Here is a 17,903-nt window from a genome sequence, read left to right on the forward strand (position 1 = left end):
CTTGGTGACTGGATGGAAATTCAACAATGGGTTTCTGTCAGATATCATCTTCATGATTGTTCAAAATATTTCGAAGTGAGCTGTCAGGACGGTAATCTACAATACAGTGTTTGAAACGTAATTATTCCGAGAATGTTGTCCGCTTCTACTTATCCCTACCGTATTTTCCCCTTGAAAATACCGGGACCTCTGTAAAACTGTGATAAACTAATTAGCAGTTTCTTAACTACTGTACCATGCGTGGGCCTCAGTATGTAAAACCCGGCTCTACTTAAATTTTTTATAGAAATTACGGGGAAGGATAAAGTCAACCCTCCATTACTGTAATTCATGTGAAAGCTCTGTGGTCTTCAGTATCTGATCTTAGATTTAATGACTCCCGTTCAACAAAACATGTTGATACTGGAAATGTTTTACATTTTTAAACGCACGTTTATACGAAAAGAACATTAGCAGAATATCTAATAATGTTTGAAATGCACTTCAGAACTGTTTAAAATTTTTTATTTACTTAGTTACTTCTTTGGCAAAGAAAGAAGAAGAAACGAACTTCAGTTTCTCATTTATTGTGCTGCAACCAGCACGATATCAAAGTTCCCACTCTGTGCAATCGAATAGTACGAGGCATTGCAAATTTTATATTAAATTTCTTAACTAAGCTTTTTTTCTTCAAGGAAAGGTCATTTTTATTTTGTGTTAGAACAAAAGGTGCATTTGCGTGTGGACATAACAGCAGTGTTCACACAAATGAGAACGCACCATATCACCTGCCAACGTGACTTCTTAAACTATGTAGTCTGTCTTCTCTGCCCACAGAAACCGCTAAAATGTTATAAGAATAAGAGTCGATCCAGCACACCTCACTGCAAGAAACTGCAAAAATTATTTGCTTTTTAAATTAGGACAGTGTCAAGAATATTCATAACATATTTGTGTGCCGGATAAAATTTCGGCGATGCGAAAACAGAAGCCAAAAAAGGGACTGTCACGTTCTCTTTACGAGACAAATTCCAGCCGGCAGGAGTGCTTCTGCTGTTCACTGACAACAGCCCCCCCCCTGCGGGTCCGGGGGTTAGAATAGGCCCGAGGTATTCCTGCCTGTCGTAAGAGGCGACTAAAAGGAGTCCATCCCCTTCAAGGGGGTAGTTAGCGCCTGCGTCCGGAGACGGACGGTTCCACGACCTATTTTTGCGGTCATTTTGGTTTTTCACTTCCTTCCTTTGGTTGGTTCCTTTCTTTGTTCTTCTCCATCTCACTGTCTTACTTACTCTTTCCCTTGCCGTCTTCTCCTTGCCTTCTTCTCCTTGCCTTCTTCTCCTTGCCTTCTTCTCCTTGCCTTCTTCTCCTTGCCTTCTTCTCCTTGCCTTCTTCTCCTTGCCTTCTTCTCCTTGCCTTCTTCTCCTTGCCTTCTTCTCCTTGCCTTCTTCTCCTTGCCTTCTTCTCCTTGCCTTCTTCTCCTTGCCTTCTTCTCCTTGCCTTCTTCTCCTTGCCTTCTTCTCCTTGCCTCCTTCTCCTTGCCTCCTTCTCCTTGCCTCCTTCTCCTTGCCTCCTTCTCCTTGCCTCCTTCTCCTTGCCTCCTTCTCCTTGCCTCCTTCTCCTTGCCTCCTTCTCCTTGCCTCCTTCTCCTTGCCTCCTTCTCCTTGCCTTCTTCTCTGGTCTCCGCCTCGGCGTTTGAGACAGTCTGTCCTCTCTCTCTTCTTTTTCCTCTTCTTCCTTCCTCCCTGTGCGCGCCTGAAGGCCGACCCACGCGTTCGCACGCGTAGCCGGTGACGGGGTAACGCGTAATTCCCCGCCCTGGGTAGACAAGTAAGGCACGCACGTACCCCCTGGTAAAGGCCAGGCCCAGGGAGGGGTGATTGCCTGAGCTGATACCTTCTGACCATACCGATTGGTCCCTCCGTCTGTTTCTCGGGAGGTGTGACCTGAGGTGTCAACATTCACCTAAGGCGGGAGTGCCCTCTGAGAGGGTCCCCACAAGGAAGGAGCGCGCCATCGGAGACGCTGGCAATCATGGGGGATTCCTCCACAATGTATTTCTCTTCTTCTTCTCTCTCGACTTCTGCCCACAAACGGAAACTTGACCAGCCACCAGTGACAAAAGTACTACCGCCTGCCCCACAGTTCCTCGTCGTTTCTCGATCTGAGGAGGGAAAGGATTTTTCCTCTGTCAACCCTTTCTTATTCCAGAAGGGCGTAGATGCCATAGCCGGAACTGTTAAATCTTGTACCAGGTTGCGTAACGGTACCTTATTACTAGAAACTGAGAGCGCCTTTCAGGCACAAAAACTGCTTCGGGCCACACTCCTGTACACGTTCTCTGTCTGGGTGGAGGCTCACCGCACTTCGAATTCGTCTCGTGGTGTGGTTTATACTAGATCACTCGACGGATTGACTGACGAGGAGATTCAGTCTTTCCTCGCTGAGCAGGGCGTGACGGCTGTCCATAGGGTCATGAAAAAGGTCAACAATGACCTTGTACTGACCCGGACACTTTTCTCGACCTTTGATAGTGTTCAGCTGCCGTCACGCATGAAAGCGGGCTACGAGGTTATTTCTGTTCGCCCCTATGTCCCGGTACCTACGCGCTGCTACCAGTGTCAGCGTTTTAATCACACTCGACGGTCTTGTTCCAATGCAGCTAAATGTGTCACTTGCGGCAAGGATGCCCATGAGGGTGACTGTCCACCTCCGTCTCGTCGTTGTGTGAACTGTCAGGGTGACCATGCAGCGTCTTCCCGCGACTGTCCCATCTACAAGGAAGAACGCTGTATCCAAGAAATTCGGGTCAAAGACAAAGTGTCCACCTCGGCTCCTCGCAAGCTATTTGCTAGTAGGAAGCCCACGCTGCTCCCAGCGGGGAAATACAGTACTGTCCTCGCCTCGCCTCTCCTCGGACTGCCAGGGAGGTGGCGACGCAGACATGCGATCTGACCTTCAGCACTACGATCGTCGGTTAGGCCAGTGCTAAGATCGCGCGGTCGACGTCTCCTCTTCCTCCCGTCACCCCTCAGACACAAGCACCTTCATCAGCTTCTGCCAAGACGAAGACTCAGAAGTCAGATGCACGGGCCTTCAAGAAGGAACCGTCCCCTGCAGACTTCCTACGTACCTCGAACTCCCAGCCATCGACCAGTACTTCCACTAAACGACCTTCCAAGAAGGCTCGTAGGAAGCACAGTTCTCCTTCTCCGCCACGACGCATTTCTTCTCCTGCGCCACCCAGCGGATGCCGCCCCAGGCCGTCATCCGTTTCGCCTGGCCGCACCGCTGGTAGCCGAACATCTGGCCGTTCACCTGCAGAGGAAGCTCCCCCTCCCATCTTAACAAGATGGCCGATGAACCCATAGAACCAATGGACGATGACTGTCCGCCTACTGATAGCGGCGGCAGTCCTCGCTCGAAGCCAGGCCCTCAGCGGCCTTCGAGGTGACCACCTTCTTTCGTCTTCCTTTTCTTCTCACGATGACACTTATTCACTGGAATATTCGCAGCATTCGCTCCAACCGAGAGGACGTGAAGTTGCTGCTCCGCTTGCACCGTCCGCTCGTCGTAGCCCTCCAGGAAACGAAGCTACGCCCATGCGATCAAATTGCCTTGGTACACTACACCTCTGTGCGTTTTGACCTACCCCCTGTGGCAGGTATTCCGGCTCATGGAGGGGTTATGTTGCTGGTCCGGGATGATATTTACTACGATCCCATCACATTGCACACCGGCCTGCAGGCAGTTGCCGTCAGAATTACTCTCCCCACTTCTACATTTTCCATTTGTACCGTTTACACTCCGTCGTCGTCTGCCGTTACCAGGGCAGACATGATGCAAATTATTGCTCAGCTACCTGCACCATTTTTGTTAACTGGAGACTTCAATGCCCACCATCCCCTTTGGGGCTCTCCAGCATCCTGCCCGAAGGGGTCCCTGTTAGCAGACCTTTTCAATCAGCTCAATCTTGTCTGCCTCAATACTGGCGCCTCTACTTTTCTTTCGGACACATCTCACACATATTCCCATTTAGACCTCTATATGTACTACCCAACTTGCACGCCGGTTTGAGTGGTATGCACTTTCTGATACATACTCGAGCGACCACTTCCCGTGTGTTATCCATCTCCTGCATCATACCCCCTCTCCGTGCTCAGCTAGTTGGAACATCTCCAAAGCAGACTGGGGGCTCTTCTCTTCCAGGGCGACCTTTCAGGATCAAACCTTCACAAGCTGCGATAGTCAGGTCGCACATCTCACGGAAGTCATTCTCACTGCTGCTGAATATTCCATCCCTCACACTACTTCTTCTCCACGTCGCGTACCGGTCCGCTGGTGGACCGCGGCATGTAGAGACGCTTTACGTGCTCGTCGACGTGCTTTACGCACCTTTAAACGCCACCCTACAGTGGCGAATTGTATCACTTATAAACGATTACGTGCGCAGTGCCGTCGTATTATTAAAGAAAGCAAGAAAGCCAGCTGGGCTGCTTTCACAAGAACCTTCAACAGTTTTACTCCTTCTTCTGTTATCTGGGGTAGCCTGCGCCGTCTATCTGGCACTAAGGTCCACTCACCAGTTTCTGGCTTGACGGTCGCGAATGACGTCCTTGTGGCCCCTGAGGATATCTCCAATGCCTTCGGCCGCTTTTTCGCAGAGGTTTCGAGCTCCGCTCATTACCACCCTGCCTTCCTCGCCCGAAAACAGGCAGAGGAGGCTAGGCCACCTAACTTCCGCTCCTCGAATCGTGAAAGTTATAATGCCCCTTTCACCATGCGGGAACTCGAAAATGCACTTGCCCGGTCACGGTCCTCCGCTCCAGGGCCTGATTCTATTCATATTCAGATGCTGAAGAACCTTTCTCCTGCGGGTAAAGGTTTCCTTCTTCGTACTTATAATCGCATCTGGATTGAGGGACATGTTCCCGTATGCTGACGCGAGTCTATTGTTGTACCGATTCCTAAGCCGGGGAAGGACAAGCACTTGCTTTCCAGTTATCGACCCATCTCGCTTACCAGCTGTGTCTGTAAGGTGATGGAGCGAATGGTTAACTCTCGTTTGGTTTGGCTGCTCGAATCTCGGCGCCTACTTACCAATGTACAATGTGGATTTCGTAGGCGCCGCTCTGCTGTTGACCATCTGGTTACCTTGTCAACCTTCATTATGAATAACTTCTTGCTGAAGCGCCCGACCGCGGCTGTGTTCTTTGATTTGGAGAAGGCTTACGACACATGTTGGAGGGCGGGCATTCTCCACACCATGCATACATGGGGCCTTCGCGGTCGCCTCCCTCTTTTTATTCGTTCCTTTTTAATGGATCGACAGTTCAGGATACGTGTGGGTTCTGTCCTGTCAGACACCTTTCGCCAGGAGAATGGGGTGCCACAAGGCTCAGTTTTGAGCGTCGCTGTCTTCGCCATAGCGATCAATCCAATAATGGATTGCCTCCCAGCTGATGTATCAGGCTCCCTTTTCGTGGACGATTTTACCATCTATTGCAGCGCGCAGCGTACATGTTTCCTGGAGTGCTGTCTTCAGCGTTCTCTTGACCGTCTTTACTCCTGGACTGTCGCCAATGGCTTCCGTTTTTCTGCCGAGAAGACTGTCTGTATTAACTTCTGGCGCTACAAAGAGTTTCTCCCACCGTCCTTAGGACTCGGTCCCGTTGCTCTCCCACTCGTGGAGGCAACAAAATTTTTAGGTCTTACATTTGACTGGAAATTTAGCTGGTCTCCACATGTCATATTTGGCTGCCCGTTGTACCCGTTCTCTAAATGTCCTCCGTGTTCTCAGTGGTATGTCGTGGGGAGCGGATCGAACCGTCCTACTTCGCCTATATCGGTCGATCGTCCGCTCCAAGCTGGATTATGGGAGTTTCGTATACTCCTCTGCACGACCGTCCATCTTACGCCGCCTCAACTCCATACAACACCGGGGTTTACGTCTTGCGATCGGAGCGTTTTATACTAGTCCCGTCGACAGTCTTCATGCTGAAGCCGGTGAATTGCCACTCACCTACCGGCGCGATATACTGCTTTGTCGGTATGCCTGTCGGCTACTGTCAATGCCCGACCACCCGTCTTATCATTCCTTTTTTGACGACTCTCTCGACCGTCAATACGGGTTGTACGTCTCTGCCCTGCTACCCCATGGAGTTCGCTTTCGTCGCCTCCTTCAACACCTTGATTTTTCACTCCCTGCAACCTTTAGAGTGGGCGAGAGCCACGCGCCACCTTGGCTCCAGGCTCAGGTTCACGTTCACCTTGACCTCAGCTCGCTCCCAAAGGAGGTTACCCCCGGTTCGGTATGCCACTCCCGTTTTGTCGAACTTCGTTTGAAGTTCATTAATATGACCTTCATTTATACAGATGGCTCTACGACCAATGACGGGGTCGGGTGTTCTTTTATTGTCGGGGCACAAAGTTTCAAATACCGGGTCCATGGCCATTGTTCGGTCTTCACAGCTGAGCTCTTTGCCCTCTACCAGGCTGTTCTTTACATCTGCCGCCACCAACATTCTGCATATGTCATCTGCTCCGATTCCCTGAGCGCTATCCAGAGCCTCAGTGATCCGTACCCGGTTCACCCTTTCGTGCACCGGATCCAACGCTCTCTTCAGTAGCTGGTGGACGACGGTTCTCCGGTTAGCTTTATGTGGGTTCCTGGCCATGTCGGTATCCCTGGGAACGAAGCTGCAGATGCCGCGGCCAAGGCTGCGGTCCTCCAGCCTCAGACAGCTTCTTGTTGTGTCCCTTCATCATATTGTAGCAGGGTCATTTGTCGGCGCATTTTATCGCTGTGGCATGCCGATTGGGCTGCACTTACGGACAACAAGCTTCGGGACTTGAAACCTCTTCCCGCGGCTTGGACGTCCTCCTCACGCCCTTCTCGGCGGGAGGAGGTCGTTTTGGCCCGGTTACGAATTGGACACTGCCGGGTCAGCCATCGCCATCTGCTGACGGCTGCGCCGGCGCCGTTCTGCCCATGTGGGCAATTGCTGACGGTCCGCCACATTTTAACGTCCTGTCCGGATTTTACTACACTGCGTCTTGATCTTGGCCTGCCATGTACTCTGGATGCCATTTTAGCGGATGACCTAGGAGCAGCTGCTCGCGTTCTTCGTTTTATCAACTTGACAAACCTGTCTAAGGACATTTGATTATGCTGTTTTTTTTTAATCCTATGTCTATTACTACGTCTTATATAGTGTTGTCCCTTTTAGTTGCTGTTTTAACCTTGTGCCTCGCGGTGCATTCCTAACTTAGTCTGGGCGCTAATGACCATTGTAGTTGTGCGCCCTAAAACCACAAAAAAAAACTGACAACAGAGAAACAGGCGACAGTGAAATTAAATTATTCTGCATTGTCGTTCTTTGGTAGCACATTTACGTCGAGTAATCAGAGTTGGTCAGTTCATCGCTTCGTGTTTAAAGGAAAAATCTTTGTGCTCGTGTGCCGTGTTTAAAATAAAAAGCTTTGTGCTCATGTGCGGTGTAGTACGATTGGAACCAGATACAGTCCTTCTTTCCGTTTACAATTTTTTTTCTTTTGCTTTGACTGTTGGTTGACAGTTTTGTAAGTGCGTTAACATGAATAACAGTGAAGAAAGCAAACGTGCAAAATTAAGTGGGGCGGCGTTTCGTAAATTATCGAAGAAGGGCGAGAACGAGAATCCAATGTTCTAAAAACGCTTGGCAGAGTAGTCAAATTTTTCGCAAAAAACGTTACTGGTTCGACTTCGAATTAAAGTAGCACGGATGATATTTCTGGCACTGTAGCCGTTGTAAAAGAAGTAAATACAGACGAAACAAAAGTTAAAAAGAAAGAATAGCAATTTGTTCCTGATTTCGAGTTTCACGAAAAACTAAGTGTGGAGTCAGCCATTACAAAAAGAAATAACCTCGTTAATGATGATACTGCAGAATGGTGTGTCAATGAATCAGCAATCGACATTCTCTTACAACGTGGCATTAATCAAAATTGTAACGGTGTTTTTTCTCTAATTCAAGAATATCAATAGGCGATAAAACCTGATATTTGAACAAAAATGTATTTTACCTTTAACTTTTAAATGGTGAATCAACTTCGCGTAATTTTCTAGTATACTCCCGTAGCACCGGTGCTGTTTTTTGCGCACGATGTAGATTGTTCGGAGGTAAGACCGCGACTGCTACTAATGGTATTGCAGATTGGAAAAATATCTCTAATATTTTATCCCATCATGAGAATTCACTTGAACACAAAAATTCTGAATTATCATTCTTAAGAAAAAAGTGTCCGCCCCTCGTGGTCTCGCGGTAGCGTTCTCGCTTCCCGAGCACGGGGTCCTGGGTTCGATTCCCGGCGGGGTCAGGGATTTTTCCTGCCTCGAGATGACTGGGTGTTGTTGTGTCGTCTTCATCATCATCATTCATCCCCATTACGGTCGGAGGAAGGCAACGGCAAACCACCTCCATTAGGACCTTGCCTAGTAAGGCGGTGCGAGTCTCCCGCATCGTTCCTCTACGCTCTGTAAAGAAGCATGGGACTTCATTTCCATTTCCAAGAAAAAAGTCACTTGGAACAATAGATAACCATATCAATTTCATTTGTTGAGACAGAAAAAATGTACTGGCGCAGTGTGTTGAAAAGGGTGTTTGCAGTAGTGAAGAAGCTAACAAGTCGTGGACGCAATGAAAGATTCCATTCATTACATAATGGTCAATTTATGTCGTCTCTTGAACTTATAGCCGAGTTTGATCCTTTTCTCGCAGAGCACATTGAACGATATGGAAATCTAGTGCAGGGACAAAAAAGTTATCTTTCATCAACTATCTGTGATGAAATAATAGAGCTTCTTTCTGAACGAATGAAAAGAATTATCATGAGTGAAATAAAACAGGCCAAATGTTTCTCTATAATAGTAGATTCTACTGCGGACATTTCACATATTGATCAATTATCTTTCATATTAAGATATTTAAACAAGAATGGTGAACCTGTTGAACGTTTCCTTCTGTTTTTACCAAACCCGTGACAAAGTCCGAAAACTTAGCTGAGGCCATATTAAAAGTGCTGCCTAGAAATTCCATTGATGTTACTGACTGTAAAGGCCATCTTATGACAACGCAAGCAATATATCAGGAACCTACACTGGTTTGCAGGCACGAAATCCGAAAGCGCATTCTGTGCCTTGTGCAGCACATTCTTTGAATGTAGTCGGCACTATAACCTGTTCATCATAACAATAAACCTGATGTAAACATTGCAATAAGTATTCTTCCGCGTTTGCTGGAACCTCATTGTATTTCCACTTCACGTGAGACTGCAGCCAAGCTGTCTCGAGTACTGTCAAGTACGATAATAAGTGTACGTTCTGTGCTGTGCGTTACGCGTACATCGACTAAGCGATAATACGGGACAACAGCTTTCCCTGCGCATTTAACTTGGACGGCGCTGGTCGGTCAGCTGGTACAGCTAGGCTGCACTGACGGGGCCAGCTGCAGTTCACACGTAATAAGAGAGGAGCAGAGGAGCAATACACCTTCGAATGTCGTTTAATTTTAAGGAGAATGAAATAATACACTGCAAATCTCCCACAATACGCTCCTTAGACGACTAGATGAAAACTGCAATAAATTATCGTTTTTAGCTAACGTACTACTGCAGTTAAAAACAAGACTGATGAAAATTCCAGACTTAACCACAGAGTAATTTTTCTGCATAAGCTGTGTGTAACGTGAGAGAGTATTGAAGGATTTCACCGTCTAGTTAAACATTGAAGCCACTGTAGGTATTAGTCGCCTGGTAATCTCTTAGCTCCTTCCTTATCCGAATCCGAGAAATACATTTCAGTTCTGGAAGTGTCACCTCCTACGTTGATAAAAAGCCCATCAACAACATAATCCAAGAAGCCAACCAGGCGCAGCATTTTCTTTTCTTCTTTTATCCGCCAGCGTTCGGCAATGACGTGTGAAAAAGCTGCGTGCGTTAGTTCCAGTACGTCTGGGAGCTTAACAGTCTTGTTACTTCGCAGGCCAAATCCAGTAAATTGGCTCCAGATCAGTTCTGTTGAGTTCATATTGTAATGGTACAGTAGCAAATGTAAAAATGCAGCATTTGTATGAGGTGTATGTGTGAAAATGATTCTACGATACTTACCTACCTCTGTAATATAAAACAAAATGGTTCTGAGCACTATGGGACTTAACTTCTGAGGTCATCAGTCCCCTAGAACTTAGAACTACTTAAACCTAACTAACCTAAGGACATCACACACATTCATGCCCGAGGCAGGATTCGAACCTGCGACCGTAGCGGTCGCGCGGTTCCAGACTGTAGCGCCTAGAACCGCTCGGCCACTCTGGCCGGCTAATATAAAACGATGGACATAGTCCAAATAAAGAGGATTTGGTTTTTAAGTTGTTCCTTACAAATTAAAGTATGTTTTCTTAATTTAAGCAACTTTTATGAAGTCTTTAATAAAACATCGATAATTAAGAGTTTGCGTTTGAAATGGAAACAGAAATTTCGCATCCAGTATGTAATTATAAACAAGACATGCTTTATTAAAAATAAATGATGATGAGTTTTATAATTTCAAATTGAACGAGAAAAAATGATACTAAGAAGATTTGAACTAACGAATCATTACCTGGGTTTGATTTATTTACCATTGCGCTACAGACTACGCTAAACGTTCGACGTGGTTTTCTGAATCAACTGCGTTACATACGGCCGTGGGAAAACTTCAAAGCCGATTAGCTCCATAAATTTATGATAAACATTAAGAACAGCCTATTTCATAATCAAAGCTTCTACTCCATCTCTGATGATGGCGTTGTCGGTGGGACGTTGAACTATAATGTTCCTTTTCATCAGCTCAAGAATCTTCGCAAAACCATATTTTTGGGTACCGATCTGACAGTGAGAAACAGAGATAGAGGCATAGTCCGAACACATGCAAAGGTGTCTAAAGTTTAAACGAGAATACTTTGAGAAACAACAACACAATTTGTGCTAAAACATGTATCGATACCGCCCCACGGACGTCAGATTTGGCAACAGAATTGCAAGTTTCCATCAGACGCCAATAGCGATCGTGGGAGATGCGGCGGATCCGTTGGTGCACGCCCGCTGAGCCACGTCTCCAGCGACTCAGTACCACGAGCGCCCCCTGCCGCCGCAATAGACGGTGGCTGCGAGGAGTCACTCACCCCACTCAGTCTTGTAGCCTCTTTGCTACATGACACAGCGTGAACACCGCCTAGTCGTGACTCAGACACGATTGTTCATTCTTAGTTCAAAAAGCCTCATTCTTGTTGACATTGTGATAGCTGGACTCTGTTTCTAACTGCATTCGCTTGGAGAAATGCAAGTAAATTTCCTCTTTGCTGTGTTAACTTCTTCACTAAACATTTATTCTCGTGTCCAGCTGTTCTATAACGGCAGTTGCCACACTACTTTGTAGTCCACCCCTGTGTACCGTTGTGAACGCAACAGTTTTTGCAAAAAAAATTTAAAGGCGGTGCTAATAACTGTGAAGATAAAAGTATCGATTCATGTTTCTCTAACAATGGGCCTCACAAATTGGTCTGCCCTCTCAGATTTTCTTACTCTGAAGGTCAGTGTCCAGACATCAATTTTCTAAAGCAGTGAGACCAATTCTCGAACACCTCATTAGAAGATTAGAAGATATCCAACAGCTGTTGAGTACAAAACGTTTCGACTGTTTTAATGAAGTCGCTGGTAACCGAGTGCATAGCATGTGTCATGTAACTGTAAAGTCCGTGGTTCGACTGTGGCAGTGATATTTTTAGTGTTGTTTAAATCTGTATTTTTTATAAGCTGTTAATATTAACAAATATTGAATCGTGTTTTTAGTGAAAATGACATCTTTTTATTTTTAATAGCATGAAAATGTGTATGTTAAAGTTAAATTTAGCAGAAAAATGTGATACACCAAACAGAAAATAAAATACTTTTTATTCATAGTTAGGGAATGTTATTAGTGTTTTATATAGTTTTCATTTAACAATAAGGCATTTCCTATGTCTCTCACATTTTAATGTGAAGAGTAATTAAAAATAAAAGATGCTTTTGTTAAAAGTAATTATGCAGTATTTATTAATTAAGATTTCCATTTATAATAGCTATGGAATTAAAATAAAAATTTAAGTAAGTTGCCACTAGCGAGATTCGAACCAGAATTTTCCAGTTCCAGGACGTTTGCGCTACACTATCAGTTACCGGCGAATCTTGTAAATAGGATTTAAATATTTTGTACTTTACAGCGTTAGAATATCTTCTAACCTTCAAAGTTGATGTTTTCGAGCTTTTTATAAAAACAATCGGATATTAATGCTTCACTAAATGAGTGCGCGGACACTGACCTTCGAACTGCGCAGGCGGAATAAGAATCGCAACGCCAAGGAGGAATTGTGAGACATAAACGAAAGTTAGTAGGAGTCATTCTACATCTCAAAAGTGATGTCTGTTCAGATTTCGCCCCAGTCGCGGAAGAGTGGCCCTAGTGGCGCCACTACAAGGATGCAAATCAAGTTCGCTTTTTAAATACACGCTATAACGGTTGTGAACGTTAGTTACCTTTGAGATTGGACGTGATGTTTTGATCTTAATCAAGAATGCGGCAAAGACGCCATTATCAAGACCTCGCCGAGTTTGAGCGAGGAGATGTAATAGGTCGACGAGAATGTGGATGTTCCTTCTGCGCTATTGCAGAAAGACTTGGCAGGAAGGTAGCCACTCTACATGATTGCTGGCAGAAGTGGTCACGAAAATGTTCGGTCTCAAGATGACGAGGCTCCGAACAGCCACGCGGCGCTGCCCAGAGGGAAGACGATCGTGTTTGGCGCATGCTCTGGCACATCTTACTGTATTTGCAGCAGCAATCTGAGCTGATGGCATCACATGACACAGCGAACTTTTACAAATCGATTACTTCAAGGACAGCTCCGAGCCAGAGGCTCTGCAGCGTGCATTCCATTGACCCCCAAACCACCGCCGTTTACTACTTCCGTGATGTGAAGCTAGACCACGTCGGAGGGTAAGGTGGAGATGTGTTTTTTAATGAAAGCTGGTTCTGCCTCGGTGCCAGTGATGGCTCTGCATTTGTTATGAGACCAGTTCAGGGCCAACCTGTTTGCGTGCTACACACAGTGGACCTACACCTGGAGTTATTATCTAGGGTTATCCCAGTCACCTTGACTGCGAAATTGTACATCAATATGGCGAGTCGATATGTTGTGCTGGCATTCATGAACAGCATTCCACGGGGTGTCTTGCAGCCGGATAACAATCGCGCACTTACGGCTGCTGTAACTTATTCTACAGAAGTGTCGACCTGTTGCCTTGGCATTCTAGATCATGAGATCTGTCTCCAACCGAGCGTGTATGGGACATCATCGGGCGGCAACTCCAGCGTCATCCACAGCGAGCATTAACCGTCCCTGTGTTGAGCGACCAACCGCAATAGGCATGGAACTCGATCCCACAGCCGCGCGGGGTTAGCCGAGCTGTCTAGGGGGCTGCAGTCATGGACTGTGCGGCTGATCCCGGCGGAGGTTCGATTCCTCCCTCGGGCATGGGTCTATGTGTTTGTCCTTAGGATAATTTAGGTCAAGTAGTGTGTAAGCTTAGGGACTGATGACCTTAGCAGTTAAGTCCTATAAGCTTTCACACACACTTTTTTTTCCATCCCACAAACTGACATCTGGCACCTCTACAACACAGTGCATGTAAGTCTGCGTGCTTGCATTGAACATTCTGGCGGGGCGGTCACACTGGTTGTAAATGTAGCAGCATTTCACATTTGGAATGGCCTATGTCGCGCTTACATGAACATGTGATCTTGCAGTGTTAATTACTAAATAGAATGAGATTTTCACTCTGCAGCGGAGTGTGCGCTGATATGAAACTTCCTGGCGGATTAAAACTGTGTGCCGGACCGAGACTCGAACTCGGGACATTTGCCTTTCGCGGCCAAGTGCTCTACCATCTGAGCTACCCGAACACGACTCACGACCCGTCCTCACAGCTTCAGTTCTGCCAATACCTCGTCTCCTACCTTCCAAACTTCACAGAAGCACTGCGAAACGTAGGAGACTAGGTACGGGCAGAATTGAAGCTGTAAGGACGGGTCCTGAGTCGTGTGCGGTAGATAGAGGCTCCCAGGTAGATACCATTTTCTTGACTTCCGGAAGGCGTTCGATACAGTTCCACACTGTCGCTGATAAACAAAGTAAGAGCCTACGGAATATCAGACCAGCTGTGTGGCTGGATTGAAGAGTTTTTAGGAAACAGAACACAGCATGTTGTTCTCAATGGAGAGACGTCTACAGACGTTAAACCTCTGGCGTGCCAGAGGATAGTGTTATGGGACCATTGCTTTTCACAATATATGTAAATAACCTAGCAGATAGTGTCGGAAGTTCCATGCGGCTTTTCACGGATGATGCTGTAGTATACAGAGAAGTTGCAGCATTAGAAAATTGCAGCGAAATGCTGGAAGATCTGCAGCGGATCAGCACTTCGTGACCCTTAACATAGACAAATGAAATGTATTGCGAATACATAGAAAGAAGGATCCTTTATTGTATGATTATATGGTAGCCGAACAAACACTGGTACCAGTTACTTCTGTAAAATATCTGGGAGTATGCGTACGGAAAGATTTGAAGTGGAATGATCATATAAAAGTAATTGTTGGTAAGGCGGGTGCCAGGTTGAGATTCATTGGCAGAGTCCTTAGAAAATGTAGGCCATCAACAAAGGAGGTGGCTTACAAAACACTCGTTTGACCTATACTTGAGTATTGCTCATTAGTGTGGGATCCGTACCAGGTCGGGTTGACGGAGGAGTTAGAGAAGATCCAGAGAAGAGCGGCTCGTTTCGTCACAGGGTTATTTGGTAAGCGTGATAGCGTTAAGGAGATGTTTAGCAAACTCAAGTGGCAGACTCTGCAAGAGAGGCGCTCTGCATCGCGGTGTAGCTTGCTGTCCAGGTTTCGAGAGGGTGCGTTTCTGGATGAGGTATCGAATATATTGCTTCCCCCTACTTACACCTCCTGAGGAGATCACGAACGTAAAATTAGAGAGATTCGAGCGCGCACGGAGGCGTTCTTCCCTCGAACCATACGCGACTGGAACAGAAAAGGGAGGTAATGACAGTGGCACGTTAAGTGTCCTCCGCCGCACACCGTTGGGTAGCTTGCGGAGTATAAATGTAGATGTAGCTCAGATGGTAGAGCACTTGCCTGCGAAAGGCAAAGGTCCTGAGTTTGAGTCTCGGTCGGGAACACAGTTTTAATCTGCCAGGAAGTTTCAGTTATTAAGTATGTTATCTAGACAAATGTGTTCCCAAAATTTCATTACTCTACGTTAATTATTTTTGGTCGCAGTTTTTTCCGTCAGTGTGTGTAAGTACAAGGGAAACCGAAGAGGGCCAATGCGTATTGTACCTTTATCAGTAGATTATTTTGCATGCAACTCTGAAGATTGTCTCCCATACGCAAACAGATTTTCTGAAATGCCGACATTGTGTGATGAAACCTGGTCCGGCGGCAACCTACCGCAACTATCCGAGCTAGTCCCCGGCGCAGCGAGGAGCTGACGGCGCGTGCCCGGGCTGTGTGACGGCGCCCGGTGCGCGCCCTGCCCCTGACCCCGCCCCGGGTAGAGAGCGGTGACGTGCGCGCCGGCTGTCGGCCGCAGGCGCAGGCGGCTTTTGTGCCGGCTGGGCCGCTTCCCCGGGGACGATGCCATCTCGCTCTTGACGGCTTCGGCGCGGATTCCATTCCGCCGCCCGCGGCCCGATGAAAGGCCGCAGCTCGCAGATTCCGGGAGCTCCGGCAAAAGAAGAAAGGCGCCAAGTGTCGCAGTCGATGACACAGCGAGACGTTCGCCAGCTCTCCGATACCGCCTGCGTCCCCAACCTACCGCTCCAGCCGGGCGCATACGTCGCAGCTCGCACTCGACTCGCGTTCTGCATGCGACGGAAACAAATGTGCTGTTTCACGTAGAACAGGTCGATTCAGTACAATCAACAATAGTTGCAATGGCAGGTGTGGTAAGTTTTTTGTCTCGAGTCAGTAGAGCGTATAGGTATCTCCTCATGTAACTTCCTGGCAGATTAAAACTGTGTGCCGGACTGAGACTCGAACTCGGGACCTTTGCCTTTCGCGGGCAATTGCTCTACTATCTGAGCTACTCAAGCACGACTCACGCCCCGTCCTCAGAGCTTTACTTCCGCCAGGCTCTGGCTAAGCCATGTCTCCGCAATATCCTTCCTTTAAGGAGTGCTAGTCTTGCAAGGTTCGCAGGAGAGCTTCTGTAAAGTTTGGAAGGTAGGAGACGAGGTACTGGCAGAAGTAAAGCTGTGAGGACGGGGCGTGAGTCGTGCTTGGGTAGCTCAGTTGGTAGAGCACTTGCCCGCAAAAGGCAAATGTCCCGAGTTCAAGTCTCGGCCCGGCACACAGTTTTAATCTGCCAGGAAGTTTCATATCAGCACACACTTCGCTGAAGAGTGAAAATCTCATTGTGGAATTTCCTCATGTGTTCATCTTTTCCATTTAGTCATCTATTTTCGGGACTTAAGCAGATTTAAAAGTATCAACTCTATAAGGAACATCACGAATGTAAGTGAGGTAACAAATTACTCAGTACTCATAACGAAATACCCCTTACGTACCAGGTGATTATAATTAAACTGTTTGTGTTCAGAGTGCTGCAGTGTGACCCGCATACATTGCAATACGCTGAAATATCGTAGGTATGTTCATTAATCGGTGCACTTGTTGAGCATGTTGAAAAAAATAATAGTTCCACTTTTTGCCCCCAGGTGGAAATATGGCGCTGTAAGCAGTCAGAATGTGGCGTGGGTGCAGGAAAAAGGGAGAAACGAGAAAACACGTGATAAAGGTGGTTCTAGTACGTTTATTAGGTCACAAGTTACAACATGTGTTTAATATGGTGTCCCGGCTAAGCAGCTTGCGGAGTTCGTATCTCAAGTTGACTGACAATTGCTGCAACTTATCCACTGTAATCAGTGTATGCTCTCCTTCAGATCAGAACTTGTAGAGTAAAGCAGGTCCTGAGCCATTTTGTTTGCACCAGTTGCACACAATCAGGGCCAACCCAATGGTTCTGTAATTGATTTATGACCCTTGGGAATAATCTGTCATCCCAATAAACCCACCCCTTCCCCTCCTCTTTCAACCCTCTGGGTGCTCCTTAAGCTGCCCCCCCTCACTTTTCAAATCAAATAAATTGACTAATTAGTTGATCTGTTTAATTAGGCAATTAATTTTACATCAAATGTGTGCTCATAGCAGGGATAGAGAGAGAGAGTTGGGGATTTGCCAGAGGGGTAGGAGAGGAGAGGAAGGGAAGGTAGGGGTAGGGGGCTTCTCAGAAGTATGGATTACTCCAGAAGATCATAAATCAATCCCCAGAGGGTCGTAAATCAGTTAACAGAACAACATGTTTGTCCCTGAATGTATGCTTGCCCTTAATGTATGCAATCCATACAAACAAAATCGCTCAGGATCTGCTTTACTCTGCTACTCTGAGTCCCCATACATCAGTGATGGATACTGTCATTCAGATATCCCCACAGTCAGAAGTCACATGGATTTCGATTGGGGGATCTGGAAGTGATGATGCAGTCATTACCACAGGTTTATTGAAACAATTCTTTCACCTGGCAAGAGACATGTGGTGTCACCTCATCTTGTGTCAAAATAGTGCTGTGGACATTATTCCATTCTTGCAGAGTTGGAATCACATGTTACAACATGCAGCTGTCACTGTTCACCTAACAGGCCTTGTGAGGCATCATGTCCTCGAAGTAAAAGGGACCGAGAATGAAAGAGCTTGTGAAACCACACCACACATTCACATAAGCTATGTGCAGTGGATATTCCT

At 46.7% G+C, this 17,903-nt stretch overlaps 1 protein-coding gene across 1 annotated transcript; it reads right to left on the minus strand.

Annotated features, from left to right (window-relative positions):
- Window positions 1-1,260: 1,260 nt before the first annotated feature.
- Window positions 1,261-15,743, minus strand: LOC124771070 (vicilin-like seed storage protein At2g18540). Its single transcript, XM_047249285.1, has 2 exons — window positions 15,551-15,743; window positions 1,261-1,577 (listed from the first exon to the last, which is right to left on the minus strand). Exons 1-2 carry the CDS (start codon window positions 15,741-15,743, stop codon window positions 1,261-1,263), a joined length of 510 nt encoding a protein of 169 aa, XP_047105241.1.
- Window positions 15,744-17,903: the final 2,160 nt, after the last annotated feature.

This window comes from Schistocerca piceifrons, unplaced genomic scaffold, assembly GCF_021461385.2.
Source record: "Schistocerca piceifrons isolate TAMUIC-IGC-003096 unplaced genomic scaffold, iqSchPice1.1 HiC_scaffold_889, whole genome shotgun sequence".
NCBI classification, from domain to species: domain Eukaryota; kingdom Metazoa; phylum Arthropoda; class Insecta; order Orthoptera; family Acrididae; genus Schistocerca; species Schistocerca piceifrons.

Excerpts from the sequence above, each read along its gene's own strand:
- LOC124771070 (XM_047249285.1), bottom strand. The coding sequence starts at position 15,743 with ATGGCATCGTCCCCGGGGAAGCGGCCCAGCCGGCACAAAAGCCGCCTG. Across the intron at positions 1,578-15,550 it reads GACTAGCTCGGATAGTTGCG|GAGGCAAGGAGAAGGAGGCA; the intron begins GTAGGTTGCCGC and ends GGCAAGGAGAAG.